This window comes from Mus caroli, chromosome 19 (assembly GCF_900094665.2).
Source record: "Mus caroli chromosome 19, CAROLI_EIJ_v1.1, whole genome shotgun sequence".
Taxonomy (NCBI): Eukaryota; Metazoa; Chordata; class Mammalia; order Rodentia; family Muridae; genus Mus; species Mus caroli.
In genome coordinates this window covers 8419835-8440144 of record NC_034588.1, presented here as the reverse complement: position 1 = coordinate 8440144, position 20310 = coordinate 8419835, and the positions used below count along the sequence as shown (strand labels likewise).

Genomic DNA, 20310 nt, shown 5'->3' with positions numbered 1-20310 from the left:
TAAAAGTATGAACCACGGTTAACTAGTGGTCTCAGGGGTAGTGAAACACTCACTTTTTATTTACTGGGTTAGTTGAAGTATTCTTAAGACACTGATCATGCTGTGTTCGTGATTTGGGGGGTGGGTGATACTAAAATTAGTCCTGTTTTGTGTTCACATAACAAAACTGTTCAATGACTGTTGGTTACACTTTTAAGTGAATTTGTCTTCTATTTTCTGAGGAACCCAATGCAAGTCACTAAATGTTGTCTCAATAGTGACATCTGCATAAGACTTGTAATAGCTAAAGTTAATTGAGCTTAAAGGAATTGTTACCATTAAAGTCTGTGTTTAAACACACAAAAAAAAGTGTACTACATATATATAGGCACATAAGCATATATGCATACAGTAACTTGAGTTTTCTTGTCATTTCTACATCACTTAAATACATCACTTAAATACTATTCTGTAATTAAATACTTTCTACTTGCTTACATGTTTTTCCTCCTTTTTGGCATCTACACTAATAGGGAACTATGCTGAGTGCTCCATGCTGTCTATATGACTGCTTTTTAGTATGCTTGTGATGCAACACACATCATTGACTCTTATGATGCATTAACTGTTTTCCATGTTTGAAGATGAGAGATTTGAGAAAGTTAAGGACCTTCCCCACACTTACCTAGTTTATCGATAGTGGAGTTGAGAATCTTACTCCAGCAATCTAAACGGAGCTCCAGAACTCACACTCTTATCCCTTACGTCCTCCATGCCATCCTTAGGAAAGACTCTGGCTTGTGACAGTCCTGGAATTGTGTAAAAAAAAATGCTGTGAAGAAATCACAAGGTCCAGGGATGGTTCTCTGCACCAGTTTTGGCTGTGTCTACTCCACTGTGTTACTCTCCAGCTTGGCTTTCTCATCTGTGAAAACAGGGCTATATCTTAGATGTGGGAGCGTGGAGCACTGAATGTATATATGACGTGACACTCGGCTTAGAAGTCCACATCAGGTTCTGAAGTGCTGCTGAATGACTGGAGGAGCCAGAGGAATATGAAAAACTATAGGTGTTGCGATCACCTACAAACAGGTATTGGAGCAAAGGAGTTTGCCTGGAGCATGACAGAGCTGGTCGAGTTCAATAAAAAATAAAATAAAATAAAATAAAATAAAGAATGAAGCCAGATGGGCTGCAGAGATAGCTCCATGGATCTTACAAAGTATCTGGGTCAGATTCCCAGCTCCTACACAGTGGCTCACAACCTTCAACAACTGATTCCAGGAAATCAGACACTCTCCTCTGGCTTTTGCAAGCACTGCACACATATGGTAAAATACCCAATCTAGGCAGCTAATCTCTGCTTTCTTAAGGAGAAACCCCCAGTTTTCACACAGACAAAATATATGTTTTGTCTTGTGTATCTGTGAGACAAAATTCCTCATAGCAACTTGGACAGGCTTTATTTTATCAAGGCTGACACTCAACAAGATCATGATGGTGGAAGGACACTACAGAATGCATGGCAATTCCAGTACATTCTTTCTCAATGTCTTTTCTATCCTGGGAACTAATTCAAGATAAGTTAAAAACATGACCAACATGAAGAAATATTTAAAGTCACAAAAGTTAAAGGTAAGACATACTGCTGGACAGACTATGCCTGCCCAGCTCCTTTTCATTAAAGGATGCAGACCCAAAATGATAAAAAGTAAAAAGACATGAAAATTTCTCTTTACAAATTTCCAAATTGGTGATGGGCAGAGACAGATCAATGTTCTCTTACTGACCTGTGTCATGACCACATGAATTTAGAAGCACTGATGTATACTTACTGTTTCTGTTGGTTTAGCGCCCTTCTTCTCGCCTACACCTATATTGAATACCCATTTGGGCCCATGTAACACAATGATCAGATCCAAGTTAATTTCCAGATGGTGCTGACTACATTTTAGATGAAGGGAAAAGAGACACCAATCTTGGCAGTACATGACAAGAAGGATGCATCTTTTTCAGAACTGACTTTGAGAGTCCTATTCAATCCATAACTCTGAAGTTGATGCATTTAACCCTGTTGCTCTCTCCAGAGCACAGACTGTGCCTACTACTGCTCATTCTCATACATAAAACACAGAGGAACAGTAATGTTCCTGTGAGATCACTAATGCACTGTATTACTCAAGGGTACATCCAAACCAGGGCCTGTGAGGTGGCTCAGCAGGAAAAGTTGTTTGCCACCAAGCCTAAGTTAGTTCCTCCATGGTGAAAGAAGAAAACTAACTAGCAAGTGGTCCTCTAAACTAAACACGCACCTATGACACACACGCATGTACATGCACACATACACACACACACACACTGAAATAAAAAAAAATAAAACTAATAGCTCTTTTAATGATATACCAACTAATACACAATTCAGACAGTAAGAGAACCTTGGCATTTTATTTTCTCTTATTTGAAAGGTCTTCAGAGTTTCAATGTAAAGAAGTTAGCTATGATGCTAAGAAAAGAACAAAGCTACTCAATTTCTAGTCCACATTTTCATTGCTATAAAAAGCATGGAAAAGACCTCAGTAACTTTAAAGCCTCATTGACTCTTTTGAGTACTTAAGCCTTAGGAGTGTTAGCAATACTTTATAAAAGTAAAAATCTTTATAAAATCTTTATAAAAGGATTATCCTTTTCTATTTTTTATTAGGTATTTTCTTTATTTACATTTCAAATGTCATCCCCTTTCCTGGTTTTCCCTCTGAAAATCCCCTGTTCCCCTTCCCCCTCCCCCTGCTCACCAACCCACCCCACTCTCACTTCCTGGCCCCAGCATTTCCCTATACTGGGGCATAGAGCCTTCACAGGACCAAGGGCCTCTTTTCTATTTTTATATATAATACATTATATGTTATTATATTATACAGAACCATATAGTGTATTAATTTTAAAAGTGCTATATAAATATTATATACTTATATATTTATATATTATAAATAATATAGAATATATCATAATACTATTATCAACATACATTATAATTAAATATATATTTATATTTTATATGATTCATATAATTTTTATAATTTATATATATATATATATTTGGGGGGGGTTGAGACAGGGTTTCTCTGTGTAGCCCTGGCTGTCCTGGAACTCACTTTGTAGACCAGGATGGCCTCGAACTCAGAAATTCGCCTGCCTCTGCCTCCCGAGTGCTGGGATTAAAGGCGTGAGCCACCACGCCCGGCAAAGGATAATTTTTTGTTTGTTTGTTTGTTTGTTTGTTTGTTTGTTTTTGAGACAGGGTTTCTCTGTGTAGTCCTGGCTGTCCTGGAACTCACTTTGTAGACCAGGATGGCCTCGAACTCAGAAATTCGCCTGCCTCTGCCTCCCAAGTGCTGGGATTAAAGCTGTGAGCCACCACTGCCCAGCTACATATAAATATATTTAAATATATTTGTATATATATCTATTTTATGTATACTATGTAACATATAATGAAATATAAATAATATAATAATACATAAATATATATTATAAAAAGATTATCCTTCATAAAAGGATTATCATCCACGAAATATTTGCAATGTAAGCCAGAATTTTAAGTCTTCCAGGAATAAATGAAAGCTCACAGCATGCTGTGGTTAAAGGAGCATCTACTGTCCAAGGGTCTTTAAGCCCCCAGGAAGTCCTCGGTGCTCGCCAGGTGGCCTGTGCTCCCTAGAGAAAACAGGTTTTCCTCTCAGTCTCCCCATTTGCTCTCCAGTATTAGAGTATTCTTTATCTTTTCATAGCTATCTATATATCTTTGTTTCTCTTCACAAACGTTGAACTACTGCCTCATATCAAATCCAAAACCAATACGGTGCAGAGAGCCTGCATAGTAAAATGTCCCCAGCGGGTGAGTCAAAGCAGTCATTTTGATCATTTCCTAAAGAGTCTCTTCATTAATTTCTTTAGCCATTTATATTTGGAGGAGGGTGGAGGAAGAGTAAACTATTAACTCATTTACTTGCCTTTTTACAACTTGAAACCTTCTGAAATGTGTGGTAAACGATCAGGTCTCTGCGGCCATTCTATCTTAGGAGAAGCATCCCTGAAGAGGCAGTGTTCCAGCCATGTCCAGGGAAGCCATTTCTATAAAACTCCAGAAGAGGATCGAAGTGCTCGACCAGGGCGTGGCCCGCAGGCCCCAGTGAGTCTGCGCACTGGTTCTCCTCCCTCTGCCCTAAGAGAGGGCTGTTGCCCTTGACAACCAGGCGGCTTGAGGAGCTTGACAACCACCTGGGAGCTAGACTGCGCGCTGCTGCCTCTGATGGCTATGCAGCCAGATCTAGCGCTGAGAGCACCATCCACTGTGATCCTTCTCTTCAGCCTGTGTCTAGGCCTGATAGGGTGAAACTGGATCCTTGGGTCTTGGGACAACTGAAATGTGAGGTAACAGTGGGCCTCTTTACTTTTGCTAAGCATCAAAATGGACACGGTCTGGAGAAAGGGGGGGGGGGTGAGGAAAGAGAGGTGGGCACATCTCCATTCTCCATCTTTTATACCCTCTCATTTGACCTTCTAAAAAAATACTTTTATTTACTTTTTGAAATGTGGGGTCTCACTGTGTTGCCAAGATTGCTCTAGAATTCCTGGGCTGAGCAATCGTCCTGCCTTGACCTCACAAGTAGCTGCCAGCAGCTACTTATTCCCACCCACTCCTTCTAGATTTCATCTAGTACTGACTGCCGGTATATGGGTGTATCACGATGTGAGGTGAAAAGTAAAATACTTCTCATGACTGTAACATCAAGGTTCCCCACTAGTCACCTTAAGTAAAGTATTCACTTAAAATATTTATCAGAAAAGGAGGGAAGAAAGAGGGGGCGTAACTGAATGCATATGGACAGGGAATTAAGCAGGAATGACCACAAACACATGGAAATGAACTTTTTAATTTCTGGGGACACAAAGTGATTTGAAGTTGGTCTTGAAAAAAATTTGCAACACAATGTGGCAGGAATTATGGGCAAAATGTTAAGACAAACATCTGGGTATCTCGCTACCTTGTAGCACAAGCAGGGTTTGGGGAAAGGGTTACTACCAGGGTTGTTAAGCTATGAAGTCCGAGTGACCAAGTGAGAGGGGAAGGTGGGCAGGAAGCAGTTCATGAAGAAATCTGTGTGTTCTCTGAAGATGTCATTCTCTTCATTTTATTTTAAGAAATCGTTTTTGAGGTTGGTGAGCTGGTTCAGTGGTCATGAGTCTTGCTGTTTTTGCAGAGAACCAGAGTTTAATTGCTAACACTCTTATCAGGCAGCTCGGTGCCAACTTAAACTCCAGGGGACCTGACACTCTTTTTCATGGGCATCCAAACACACATGCAGATACACAATTATTTTAAAGTAAAAAAGTTTTAGATGTTTTAAATCATTTTTCTGGGACGCGCGCGCGCGAGTACACACACACACATACACACCAAGGCTCCGTGAACGTTATAGAAGAGAGGGTAGGAAGATTTAAAGTCAGAAGTGGCAGAAAGGGCTGTGCAACATTGTCCTCTGAATGTAACATGAGTGATGCACTCATGAACTCACTACAGATGTGGTCACCTACCCAAGACTAGAGTCATCAACTTTTTCATTAGAGGGAGGAAGGGCTCTGGAGGCTTCACCCCCACCCTGAGGGACTATTAACAGTTAATAGTGGCTGAGGAAAGAGGTGTCACTTTCTTCAGTGGTATAACCCAGGATCCAGGATAAAACCTCCCACCCATGTTCATGGGGGCAATCCTACTTAACTCAGTAGGTCAGACACATAAAACACACAGGAAAGTAATGGAGGGACTTGTTGGAAAGAAAAGGGGTTTTAGCAAAAGAAGGTGGGCAGATAAAAAAGAATAACAGGGGAAGATAAAAACTAAAATTCATTATACATATAAATGAAACTGCCTAAAATTAAAAATTAATTACTTTTAAAAATCATTTCTCAAGCACTTTAGCTTTATATGAAGACACTGTTGGGTTTTTATCTCTGCTAAAGATGCTCAGGATAAATAATAGACATGGTCTCTCTCTGAGTGTTCCAGAATATCTGTGCAAGTTTTAGCATGTGACAGTTGGTCTAGGTATAACAACTAGGTGACTTGTCTTTCACTTACTTCTAGATTAACAATGGAATCACCAGAAAATAAAAACAAATAATATTTATTTATTTATACAAAATTTGGATTTTTAATTGGATTGCAGAGTAGTCAAATATAGTTGTTTTTTAAGAGAATTCTGACAAGTTATTTCAAAAGTATACTTTTTTTCTTCCAGCAATTAAATTTCCTAAGCAATTAAGCAATGCAAACATACTTTTTTTAAATTAGGTATTTATTTCATTTACATTTCCAATGCTATCCCAAAAGTCCCACACACACTCCCTCACCCACCCACTCCCACTTCTTGGCCCTGGCGTTCCCCTGTACTGAGGCAGATAAAGGCAAACATACTTTTTCTGATTATCATTTTTATGAGTTCTTCATTTGAATGAGTTTACTGTGGACCTCATAGAGATTACAGGGACATTAAATATTTTACTCACCAAATTACCACATGGTGCTTCTACTGGTATGCTATAAATGTGAATAAATCTATCCATAAACACAAAATGACTTATGTTTCTGTTTTTTGGAAGCAGGGATTATCAGCACTCTTGATATGGCATTTCGTTATTCCTCTATACAATTTCTGTTATTCTGTGGATATCTAGTCATGGTAGAGAAATTAAACTTAGCTATCTTTACGTCTCAACTCTTGATTGCTTCTTAGAGATGGTGTCTGAAAGCACAACACTTACCTAAGTGTCTTAGTTAGGGTTTTACTGCTGTGAACAGACACCATGACCAAGGCAAGTCTTATAAAAAACGACATTTACTTGGGGCTGACTTACAGGTTCAGAAGTTCAGTCCTTTATCATCAAGGTGGGAGCATGGCAGCATCCAGGCAGGCATGGCACAGGCAGAGCTGAGAGTTCTACGTCTTCATCCAAAGGCTGCTACTGGAAGACTGATTTCCAGGCAACTAGGGTGAGGATCTTATGCCCACACCCACAGTGACACACCTATTCCAACCAGGTCACACCTATTCCAACAAGGCCACACCTCCAAATAGTGCCACTCCCTGGTCCAAGAATATACAAACCATCACACTTAAGGAACATATTTTCTCTTCTGTTGCATTAATAGATATTGAAAAAATAAATTTTAGAAACTAAAGATTCATTACAATAACCAAGTCATTAGATTTGAGGTTGCAACATCATTTTGTCAAAACTATCTTCTTTCAAAAAAGAACAAGGAGAAATCTTTACATGATCAGTCATGTGTTGTGATCTTTGTTATTGACTTTTACTTTTGTATGTGTGTACATATAATTTGTATGCATATTAATGTAATTAATACCACCAGTAATTATAAAAGAAGAGGCCATGAATTCAAGAGGGTATGAGGACACAAGAGGAGTGGAAGAGGAAAAGATAGAGATTATAAAATATACTATACCCATATATGAAACTCTTAAAAATTTTTTAAAGGAAATGCAAAGTCTGATTAGCATTAAGTTGATTGTGAATATAAATAAATCATTGAAGCTTTACTGAAATTCTCTAATACTATTCTCTAGTTGACCTTTATTCCTTATTATCTAGAAACACTGTTAAGTAGTAAGAACTGATATGCACAATATATCAGTGTTTCCTAGTCATTAAAAGAGACTTTTTTTTTTTAATTCTGGAGATTTAGGTACACAGCACTTAGGGCTGTGATAAGTTAATGTATAAAAAGAAAAATGCTGTGGCCTCTCAGTGTGCGAAGGTTGTTGTCAAACACTAAGAACCCGATTATGACTTTTTCTGGGAATGAGCATGGATGTGTGTTTTGTGTTCTTTTGTAGAAATTTAATAATAAAGATATCCCCGAAGATTAGAAACAAAATCAACCAGAGGAAATTCTGAAAGTATGGGATGTAGAAATCCAAAAATATCTTCAGCAAATATTACTGTTTTAGGGGTAAGTGTTGTGCTTTCCTGTTACTGAGATAAAGTTCCTTCAAGGTAACTGAATGGAAGGGGGTTTGTTTTGGCAAATTCCTCTTGAAAGGATTTAGTCCAGCATGGTGGTGAGGATATGACAGCAGGCAGGGGCAGTGGGAAGAGGAGGTTTTGGACTGGCTGGTTAAGCTGTATCTGCATTCAGGAATCAGAGAGCAAACAGGAAGTGAGGCCTGGGCTACAAAGCCTCAATGCCCACCTCCTATAGCTAACTTTCTCCAGTGAGTCTCCACCTCTTAAAGTTCCAACAACCTTCTCAACCAGCAGCACCAACCAGGGCAAACATGGGATCAATGCCATGGAAAGCATTCCACACTCAAACCCTAGCAGTAAAATTCCTCTCTGATTGACTAAAATCAATGTTTTAAATTATATCTGCTTTTTAAAGGGCGATCTTGTGTCTAGAAAAGGGTGTATCTGAATAACTAAAAGGCAAAGGTTCTTTTAAAAAAAGAAAATCATGCTGATTGCATTACATAGCTTTTACCTGGTCTCCTAGCCCTTCACACAGAAGCATACGATGAGAGATGAGCATATCAACTGAATTACCACACCCAAGGAAATCCAGCCATCCGAATGAGTTATCTCATTTAAACACATCCATATATTTGTTAGTTTAAAAGAGGTCTATCATTGACCTCTGTTAATCCCTGCACTGGCGAGTTGGATGAATACACTGTTCTGTTCAGTTATAAACCTGTGAGATTAAAGCTCGCCTAGTGCTATTAACAAACACCAAGAAGTTAGGAAAGTCACACAATTTCACAATGAGCAGGGAGAAAACTGTTTCAACCTTTTCTTTGAATTTTTAGACCATGCAGACCAGCTGTCCAAGCTGTTGCACTGGACTTCTTGGCTCTGTGTTGACAGAATACTCTAGGAACAGAATGAAATATCTTAATCTGTTCTCCCAGATCCACAAGCATACTACCATCCTTTTCAGTCTGATTAGTTCATTGGTCGGTTGCTTGGTTTGGTTGGTAAAACTTTCTAGAATCCAGTGACAAGCTCTGAGTTAGGAACTGTTTTTCAATAATAAAGCTGGAGCTTGTCCCTCATACACCAGAAGACTTCTCCACCAGCCTTGCCTTGTCCTTCCTGGACAGATCCTATGTTTGGTACAGCCAATGAGAACTCCATAGTTAGTGCATGACCAGTTTACTTCCATCATTTATAAAGATGTTAAATGCTCCTTGTGTTTCTTGAAACCGTGTTTTCCATAACATCATTTCATAAACTAACAGCTTTTTTTCTCACAGGTTATCCAGATTATGATTGGTATCTATCATATACTCATGTGGTATTTCCTATTGCTGTTGTATATGGGACAAATTAAAGGAGTATTTGGAACATATGAACCTGTAACTTACAAAATGGGAACTTCTTTATGGGGATTTGCTGTGAGTAGAATATAATTGTGTTGGTTTTATTTAATTAAGCAAATAATATTGATTCATATAGTGGTTGATAGGAGCTAGTTTCTGAACAAAGTTTTCAGAAGAATCATATAACTAAATGCCACTTGCTGACTTATTCAAAACCTAATTTCTTCTCTCAACAGATATGTATTAAGAACCTTTCATCTATAAGTACTAAGAAATGTAGATAGGAGAATAAATGGTAATCACAATGTAGACTATATCCCTAGCATGTCAAAGACAAATACTCTTAGCTACCACATTCATTAGCATGGTTAGCTTTCAGGTTTGCTATTGCCTGTACTCTGCTGTGGTTTCTAGGAAGCCACTGGGCAGAAGGAAATCTTGGAGTGTGAAAATCCCTAGAAGTCAAGGGAAGAATATTTCACAAGACATAAAGAACGATCAGCTCTTTTGTTTTCTGTTTATTTGCCAGTAAGAAAAAGTTGAAAACTGACTCCTGGGAACCATCGTAAGCATGACAAGTAATTTTAGTAAAATGATGATGTGAGACCTAATTGAACTTGATAAGGAACATGGAATGGAAGCTGATGAAACTTTTATATTTATTTTTTTATTTGCTTTTTTATAATTCCACACATCTATACAATGTATTTTGATCATATCTACCTTGACTCCCTCCCTCCAACTCCTTTTGGAACTCCTAATATATATCCCTTCCAACTTCATGTCCTTTTTTTTATCATATCTTTTGCTGGTGTGTGTGTCGGGGCAGGGGAACCAGAATTTAAAACAAGAAATGACATGAGATAATAATAAGGGAAATGTTGCAATCATGTATTTATGTTGGCAAGAAACAATGAATTTTAGTGAACAAATAGCTATAGTCATGTTCTCCAGTGATAGTTCTCAATTAGTATTAATTTTGCTCCCTTAAGAAATATGTCATAGTATCTGGAGATGTTCTTCATTTTTATATCTAGTGCACAAGGGCCGAGCTTGCTACAGAGCACCTTATAATGCACAGAACATCAATTGCAAAGAACTATCACCATTAATCTAAATAGTGCTAAGTCACCGTAACAAGAGGGTAACAACTAATAAAAAACAGAACAGATTCTCATTGGACTTTGGAAGCTTGTGGAAGCTACGAACATGTCAAGTATCTCAACGTATTAGGAAGGAAGTTCTGAGCTGAAAAGGAGAGAGTGTGAAGTGACCATCTAGGAAAATGGAGAGGGTATGTGCCTTACGGAAAAGTAATTTGATCCTTACACAGCATCAAGGGCTCAAGGTTAAGGAACATGACTTCGCAGTGAGAAAAGTCTTTACTCATGCCCTGTTCATGTGCGGGATGCAGGCATTAAGCAGGAGTGAAACTACATTTCATCAGGATTGTGGTTAAAAGATTCTAGTTTATACAAGTTTGCACTCCTACCAGCAATGGAGGGGTATTCCCATTGATGCAAATCCTCACCAGCATGTGCTTGCTGTCCCTTGATCTTAGCCATTCTGATGGAATCTCAGGGTCATTTTGACTTGCATTTCCCTGATGACTAAGGATACTGAACATTTCTTTCAGTGCTTCTCGGCCATTCAAGATTCCACTATTGAGAATACTCTGTTTAGCTCTGTACCACATTTTTAAATTGGGTTATTTGGTTTGTTGATGTCTAACTTCTTGAGTTCTTTATATATTTTGGATATCAGTCCTCTGTCAGATAGAGGGCTAGTGAAGTTTTTTTCCAAATCTGTAGGCTCCTGTTTTATTCTATTGACAGTGTCCTTTGCCTTACAGAAGCTTTTCAGTTTCATTTATTAATTGTCAGTCTTAAAGCCTGAGCCATTGGTGTTCTGTTCAGGAAGTTGTCTCCTGTTCCAATGCATTCAAGGCTATTTCCCACTTTCTCTTCTGTTAGATTCAGTGTATCCGGTTTTATGTTGAGGTCTTTGATCCACTTGGACTTGAGTTTTGTGCAGGATGATAACTATGGGTCTATCTGCATTCTTCTATATGCAGTCATCCAGATAGACCAGCACTATTTGTTGAAGATGCTTTCTTTTATCGACTGTATGGTTTTGGCTTCTTTGTCAAAGATCAAGGGTCCATAGGTGTGTGGGTTAATTTCTGGGTCTTCGGCTCTATTGCATTGATCAACCTGTCTGTCTCTGTATATACTCAGGGTAAGAAGGATGCATACACATAAATTGCTAAAGATGAAATAATTTAGGAGAGACCTCCAAAGTCCAAAAATTAAAATCATCTAGAAAAGGATGAATGACTAAGCAGCTAATTGATGACCTCAAGCACTGGGATGGCAGATGGCAGGATCAGAAACACTTGTCTCAAATCTAGGGAAAAAATATTGGTGGAAACAGACAACTGAGGGAAAAATGCTTTCCTTGAACAGAGATGGTCTGTTGGCTGTTGCAGAAGAGATTGAGAGGTCACTGGAAGAAAGTGACCTCTAAGACATCTGTCCTGATGTGTATGCTCACTCAGGGTGTCCAAGGACAAAATCTAAGAAGGTCATGCTTATAAACAGCCCACTGCCTCATCAATAAAAAATGGTGCATTTGGCCCATAAATGAAAAGCACATGGAAGAATGAAGACAATAAAAAGATAAGACAAAAAAAAACAAAATTTTCAGACAAAACTCAGAGAAATGATTTGTGTCCCTTTGTGTTTCAGTTCATGCTATACAACCAAGTTAACCCCTGGCCTACACACACACACACACACACACACTAACACTAACACACAGACATGTTCATACACATAGCACAATTAACACTTTTAGTAAAATACCTAAATTTTTAAGATGTAGTCCAATAATGAATTTGTCATTTAGATGATAAACTTTAAAAGACAATTTCTAAATCCAATGCTTTCTAATAAGTTGGAAAACACTCCAATTTAAAAAATCCTACAAGATACACCCCATTTATGAATTAGCTTTTCAAAGAATAAATAAAATACTTTAAAAATAATAATGTAAATTTTAATATTTTCATAAATATTTTCAATATATTTCCTGTGTATTTAAGTTTTGCCTACATGACTGCGAATCATATCATGCAATGCCTGGAGAAACCAGAAGAAGGCATTGGATTGCCTGGAACTGGAGTCACAGATGGTTGTGAACTTCCATGTGGGTGCTGAGAATCAGGCCAAGGTCTTCTGGGAGAGCATCCAGCGCTCCTACCACTGGATCATCTCTCTAGCCTCCACTTCAATATTTTAAGTAAAAGACAAGGTCTAACTTTGGATCTAAAATGATAGGAAGACACTTTCGCACTGAGGTCCTGAGACAGTTCTTATCCTCAGTGTGCCCAACCTTAGCAGTGCCATCTCTTCTGTGAAGATAAGAGCCAACTGTACAGGATCGATCTCCTGGTGGAATTGTGTGAGCTTCAAAGTTTGGCCTACCCAAATAAAGTGTGGAGCATGAGAGAAATCTCTGCAGAAGACGTGGTAGAAAGAATGTAAGAGCCGGAAGTGGTTGGCACCTCCAAGGAAACAGCATCCCCAGACACAACAGAGATACTGCACATATGAACCCACAGAGACTGTGGCAGCATGCACAAGACCTGTCCAAGCTCAAGCCAGACTTGTCATTTTCGATCCCAGCATTGAAAAGAGGAAGTAGACACCTTGTCCCACCCCTACCAAGAAGCTATTTGCAATTGACGCCTGCCGAGAAAGAAACAAAAAATCAATTTTCTTCAATAAAGTATATCAGCTACTGGGTATATCAGTCACACTCCTGGGCAGGTCTCATACTAGGGAATAGCTGGACAACACAAAACAGACTCCATGGGGTTTTTTTGCATGCTTTTACTGTGGTGCTGTTGGCTTGTTTTATTTTACTTTTCTGTTTTAAGGTGGTGTTTTTGTTTGTTTACTTGCTTGACTGAGGAAGAAATAACATCAAATTGGATGGAGAACTTGGGGAGGGAGATAAATATGATCAACATATTATATGAAAAATTCATGTTAATCTTTAAAAGTATGGACCATGTTTAGTACTTTTCACAAAAATAACCTTTGCCAAAGTCGCTAAAACAGAAAAAAAGGAGAGACAGTTCCGTGGTTTAGGGGACTTCCTGATCTTTCAGAGGACCAAGGTTTGGTTCCCAACACCCATACCATGGAATTCATAACTTCTTGCAACTTCAGTTCCAGGAGATCTGATACCCACTTCTGACCTCTGGACTGACTAATGACTTCAGAAACTGATGGCACACACATAGATTCACATAAACAAAAATAAATAAAACTTTAAAAAAAAAAAAAAAGACTACTTCAGGGAAAATGTGTAGCCTGCTTTTAGACAACACAGCAGTGTTTTGTACTTCTTAAAAAATAGAAATCCTGAAAAGAAATAATGGAATGTCTTTTAAAATAATTTTTATAAAAGGTGAGGTGGCTGGGAAGTACTCAGTGAACAAGAGTATTTGCTCAGCATGCAATCATGACGACCTGTCCACAGCCATGGCAGTCCCCGACTTCTTACTGGGGGTAAAAGTTGGAATAGCACCTGAATGAGTTATGTAAGAGGAATCACATAACCAAACTTGACTGTGGGTTCGGGAGGGCTTAAGAAGCCTACAGCCTCAATCCTGCCCTCTGTCCCCTGCTTATGCTTGTTGTGACCCTCCTGCTATTTTCAATACCTGACACCTTCTGGAAAAATCATTACCTCATAATGGAAGCTCATCTTAACCCCTTCTACTAAAACTTCTCTCTTTGTTACTATTAGAATTCTGAAAATCATTGGCCTGGAAGATAGAGCTGTTTCAAAGTATGCTTAAATTGCTGAACACTATTCAATGAGTATTTACCAATACGTGTTTTGTGTCTAGTTTGTCATTTCAGGGGCCTTCACAGTAAAAGCAGCAAAATATCAAAGTAGACATATGGTGAGTTGAAATGTGGGGGGATGTCTCTAGTATGCACTTTCACAAAACAGAAGAGGTTTGAATGAAAAGAAAGGGTTGGGACTGGAGAGATGGCTCGGCAGCTAAGAGCACTTGGGGCTCTTACAAAAGACCTGAGTTCAGTTCCCCTCACCCACATTGGCTCACAACTTCCAGCAACTCCAACCCCTAAGACACACAGGTGCGTCTTTACAATAAAGAAAAAATAGTCTCTAAACAAGAAAGGAATTTACCATCTCTAAAAAAAATAAATGAGGGAAATAAAAACCTGAGATCAGATTACTTAATGTAAGCTGGATACACTTACTGGATACATTGTTATGTTAACAATAACAATGACCTTCTGCAAAAACATCTAAATTTAAATAATAATTTTGTTTGAATTTCTACTCTTAACCACTGCCTGAACAGTGTTATTAAATTTGTTTATAGACTCTAAAGCCTTTCTTCTATGTGAACATTCCTGTGCTTTAATAGATCATTTTCTGGTCAATCCACTTTGGGAATGTGGTTGTACTTTGTATCAAAGTAGGGAATTTTACAAGAAAAAAAAAATCTGTCTGTGGTGTAAATGGGAACTGTTTAGAAATAAAAATATTAGAATTTTAGACCTGAAAGACACCTTAGAAATCAATTGATCTTAACTTAAATTTTTACGCATTAAGAACTCTGGGACTGGATAGATGGCTCAGGAATTAGGAGCAATAACTGCTCCTACAGAGAACTCAGGTTCTTCCCCCAGCACCGACATGGTGGCTCATAGCCATCTGTGATTCAGCTTCAAGTGGCTCGGACGCCCCCTTCTGCTCTCCATGAGCACTGCATGTATTTGATACACTGACAAACATCCAGGCAAATCATCCAGAAGCATAAATAAATAAAATCTCAAATCTAAATTTAAAAAAAGTTCTGATATCTGTCATATGTCAATATTGACAGATGCTCCTAGCTAATAAAAACCGGGAATTCAAACATACAAAGGTTTTGAGAACTGATAGAATTCAAAAATTGGCAGCATCTGATGATAGATTCATGTTAGATATAAGATTTCATGTAAACCAGAAACAATGGCAAGCACATGTTGAAAGCTTCACAAACTACAAAAAAGATTTGAACTAGATTTTTAAAAGTAAAACGAAAACAAACAGATAAACAAAAAACATATGCAAAGTACTTCTGAATGTTGTACGTTTATGCCATGTCTCCTTTTCAGATTCTCTGTACTATGTCCCTGAACATACTCTGCATAGTTATTACGATCGTTGCAGCCAGCCTAACAATAGTGGAATTGTCTCATTTCCGTTCGGTGTCATATAGAAATTATGGCCAAGCAGTAAGTAACTGATTCTATAGAAACATCTTTTATTTTTTTTTTTTTTTTTTTATTATATGTAAGTACTCTGTCGCTGTCTTCAGACACTCTAGAAGAGGGAGTCAGATCTCGTTGCGGATGATTGTGAGCCACCATGTGGTTGCTGGGATTTGAACTCCGGACCTTCGGAAGAGCAGTCGGGTGCTCTTACCCACTGAGCCATCTCACCAGCCCGAAACATCTTTCTTTTAACGTTTGTAATGATACTTTATTCTTTGAAAGCTTTGCACAATATAGTTTGATCATATTTACCACCCACTTTCCCACAACTCCATTCGGATCCACCCCCATCTCCCTATTCCAATTTCATTTTTTGGGTTCTGTTTATCTCAATAACCAGTGGAGACTATTTTGTGCAACTCTTATGCTTTCAGGTGTGAGGCCATCCCCTGGAGTGTGATCGACCTCCCTAGGGCTATGCCCTTAAAGAAAATTGACTCTCCTTGCCCTGGAGCTGTCAACTGTCAGTAGATCCTCAGTTAGGGATGGAGACTCCTGAGCTGCCTCTCCCCAACCTCTTCCACACTAGAATATTAATCAGTTTGATCTTGTGTGCATCTTGTTCAGGAAAACACGGGTGCTGTGAGTTTGTGAGTCCAGCATCCCCTCCTGTCCAGAAGACACAAAATTGCTGGTCCTCTGTGATCTCTGCCTCTTAATGAGCTGTTTGTCTCCTCTTCCAAGGTGGTCCTGAGCCACGAGTGTGTGTGTGTGTGTGTGTGTGTGTGTGTGTGTGTGTGTGTGTGACATGTGAAGGCCAGAGAATAACTTCAAGTGCCATTTCTCAGGTACTGTCCATCTTTGATTTTTGAGATAGGGCTATTAGCCTCAAACTCCCCAAATAGGCTAGGCTATCTGGCTAGTGAGTGAGCACAGGCACGGGCCTGTCTCTGCCTCCTCAACAGATTGTGCACTCTTACTACCCTCTACACATACTCTCTCTCTCTCTCTCTCTCTCTCTCTCTCTCTCTCTCTCCCTCTCCCTCTCCCTCTCCCTCTCCCCCCTCTCTCTTCCTCCCTCTCTCTCTCCTTTCTTCTCTGTCTTGCTTACAAGGAAGCACTTAACTGACTAAGCCTCTATGTGGATTTTGCTTTAACACCTCAGTGCTAAATGTGTATCAGTCGTATTTTTTGTACTCCAGACATAACTACATAGACATGTAATGTATCGTACTACAGTAAATGTGAATACCCTCATTAACACAAGAGATTTACTTGAGTTGCATTGGCTTAAAATCCAGAATCATCAGAAAATGGAGAGATCTCCCATGCTAATAGATCAGTAGGATTAACACAGTAAAAGTGGCCATCCTACACAAAGCAATCTATAGATTCAATTCCATCTCCATCAAAATTCCAACACAATTCTTTGCAGACCTTGAAAGGATAATTCTCAACTTTATATAGGAAGATAACACACCCAGGATAGCTAAAACAATCCTGAAAAATAGACAAACAGCAGAGTTATCACTATCTCTGATCTCAAGCTCTACTACAAAGCTATAGTAATAAAAATCACAAAATACTCACATAAATAAACATGATGATTAAGGGACTCAAACCAAAGAAGACTCAGACATAAATCTACACACCTATGGGCACCCGATTTTTGATAAAGAAACCAAAACCACACATGGAACAAAAGAAAGCATTTTTAACAAATGGTGCTGGTCTAACAAGATGTCTGCATATAGAAGAATGAAAATAGACCCACCCATATTTATGACCTCATACAAAACTCAAGTCCAACATAAAACTAGATATGCAGAATCTGATAGAAAAGAAAGTGAAGAATAGTTTTGAATGCATTGGCACAGGAGACAACTGTCTGATCAGAACACTGATTGCTCAATCTCAAAGATAAACAGTGGGACCTTATGAAATTGCAAAACTTTTATACAGCAAAAGACAGCATTAATATGACAAAGAGGCAGACTGCTGAATGGGAAAAGATTTTTTACCAACTCCACATCTAGTAGATGTCTAGTATCTAAAATAAAGAACTCAAGAAACTAAACATCAACAAACCAAATAATGCAATTAAAAACTGTAGTACCGATCTAAACAGAAAATTCTTAGCAAAGGAAACTCAAATGTCTGAGAAACACATAAAGAATTATTCAGCATCCTTAGCCATCAAGGAAATAAAAATTAACTCTGAGATTTCCTCATATACTGTCAAAAATAAATAAGCTCAATAATGTAAGTGACAGCTCACGATGGCAAGAATGTGGAGCAAGGGAAACACTCCTCCATTGCTGGTAAGAGTGCAAACTTGTACAACCACTATGGAAATCAACATGGCAGTTTCTCAGAAAACTGGGAATTGATTCACCTCAAAACCTAGCTATACCACTCTTGGGCATATGACTAAAGTACATTCCACCCTATCACAAGGACACTTGCTCAAATATTGTGGCTTTATTCATAATAGCCAGAAACTGGAAACAACTTAAATGTTCCTCAACTGGAGGATAAATAAAATGTAGTGTATTTACAAAGTGGAGGATTGCTCAGCTGTAAAAAGTATGAAATTTGCAAGCAAATGGATGCAACTAAAAAAAAAAAATCATCCTGAGTGAGAAAGACAAATACGGTGTGTGTTCACTCATAAGCGGATATTAGGGGTTAAGTAAATGATAATCAAGCTATAAACCAGAGAGGTTAGATAAAGAAGAGATATGTAGTGAGGGGTTGGAGGATGCACAGATCTCCCTGGGAAGAGGAAATAGAATAGATTTTGTGGGTAGACTGGTGATGGGTGAGGACTGGAATAAGAGGGATCAGATGGGGGAAAGAGCTAAAGGGAAGAGACAACTAGAACTGTGAGCATTCAAGAGGCCACGTGGAAACCTATCGCAGTGGAAACTTTCTGGAATCTATAAGGGTGATTCTAGTGGAGACTGCAAGTACTGGAGGATATAGTCTTAACTGGCCATCTTTTGGTAGCCAGGAAAGACTTCCAGTGTTGGAACTGGGCTGGATTTGGTTGAGTTGTTGGCAGAGGTGGTCCCGTAGAGATTCCTAAACTTCCCAGGCTGACACTAGGACAGAGGATCACTACATAAGCTGACAGTGGGAGCCATTGCTAAGGACAACATCCACAAAGATCATTGAGAGGTAGAGCTGATACCTGCATGGAGACTTTATCCCTACATTGTAGTCTGTTTGGTGCAGAAAGCTAGGTACTCTGCAGGTTATGAAAAAAGAAACAAGACACCAACCCAGTCACAAAACCCTCAGTCTACAATCTATCCTCCCTGCAAGACATGCTGGGGCAATGGTGGCACAAATCTTGTGAGGTAGCCAACCAATGTTTGATTTAACTAGAGGTCTGTGCCATGATAGGAAACCCAGGCTCGGCACTGCCCGGATGGCCAGGAAGACAAGATTGGATAGCCTAAAGACCTAGGATAGAACCAAACACTGTTGGCCAAAAACAGAACAAAACAAAAAAAGTCAATAAAATGATTCCTTATTCTGCTATACTCATAGATAAGTGTCTTGTTCAGTTGCCATCTGTAAGGCTACCTCCAGCAACAGAGACCCATGGCCAGACATTATTCTAATAGAGACTTAATTGGACGTCTCCATTGGGTTTCTGCCCCTGGAGCTCAAGGTGACCCTACAGAAGAAGAGAAAGAATTATGGGGGTCGAGATGGAGACACCTGGGGAACACAGCTCACATATCAACTAATCCCGGCTCTTGTGGGCACACAGAGACTGAAGTGCAATCACAGAGTCTGCAAGGGTCTACAACATGTCCTCTATGAATTTGTTATGGCTGTTAGCTTGGTGCTCTGTGGGACTCCTAACGGTGGGAGCAGGTTTGTCTTTGACTCTTTCTCCTGCTTTTAGGACTCTTTTCCTCCTATTCCGTATCAGGCCTTAACCAGCCTTGATATGAAGGCTTTTGCCTTATCTTACTTTATCTTGTGTTGTCATGTTTGCTTATTGTCTCTTGGAGGTGTGTTCTTTTTTAAATGGATATGGGAGAGAGGAGAACTAGAGGGGAGTTGGGAAGAATGGACTGAGAGAAAACTGTGGTCCAGATGTATTATCACATGAGAGAAAAATTTATTTTCAATAAAAAACAAAAATTATACTATTAGCACTTAGGAAAAAATAATATGTGCTAATAAAAACATTATTTTTAAAGTAAAAAGAAAAGGAGGCAACAGCAAATTCAGCTGTTTCATACCTGGTCATCATTACATATGTCACAGAATTATCATAGCAACCTCCTTCCTCTCAGCTCCCAGTTTCTTTCTCATAACTGACCCCAAATTGCTTTCCTCATGCTTATATTAAATTAGAAAAATTAGCCCAGGCTGGCCTCGAACTCATGATACTCCTGCCTCTGCCTCCTTCAGCAAATCCTACCGGTGTGCGCCACCAAGGAGAAAAGCCTCAAAGATATGGGCACAGGGGAAAAATTCCTGAATAGAACAGCAATGGCTTGTGCTGTAAGATCGAGAATCCACAAATGGGACCTCATAAAATTGCAAAGCTTCTGTAAGGCAAAAGACACCATCAATAAGACAAAAAGGTCACCAACATATTG

General features: G+C 39.0%; 1 protein-coding gene across 2 annotated transcripts in view; it reads left to right on the top strand.

Moving 5' to 3' along the window:
• Positions 1-4198: 4198 nt before the first annotated feature.
• Ms4a13 (membrane spanning 4-domains A13) overlaps positions 4199-20310 on the top strand; it is a 26461-nt gene continuing 10349 nt past the window's right edge. The window contains exons 1-5 of one of the 2 annotated variants that reach the window (XM_021151248.1): positions 4199-4410; positions 7896-8011; positions 9312-9452; positions 14299-14355; positions 15587-15706. In XM_021151248.1, the coding sequence (XP_021006907.1) occupies positions 7961-8011; positions 9312-9452; positions 14299-14355; positions 15587-15706 (369 nt within the window). In that variant the 5' untranslated portion in view covers positions 4199-4410; positions 7896-7960. Of the gene's footprint in view, positions 4411-7002; positions 7031-7895; positions 8012-9311; positions 9453-14298; positions 14356-15586; positions 15707-20310 lie in introns of those variants that run through there. The other variant, XM_021151250.1, reaches the window with a different exon arrangement.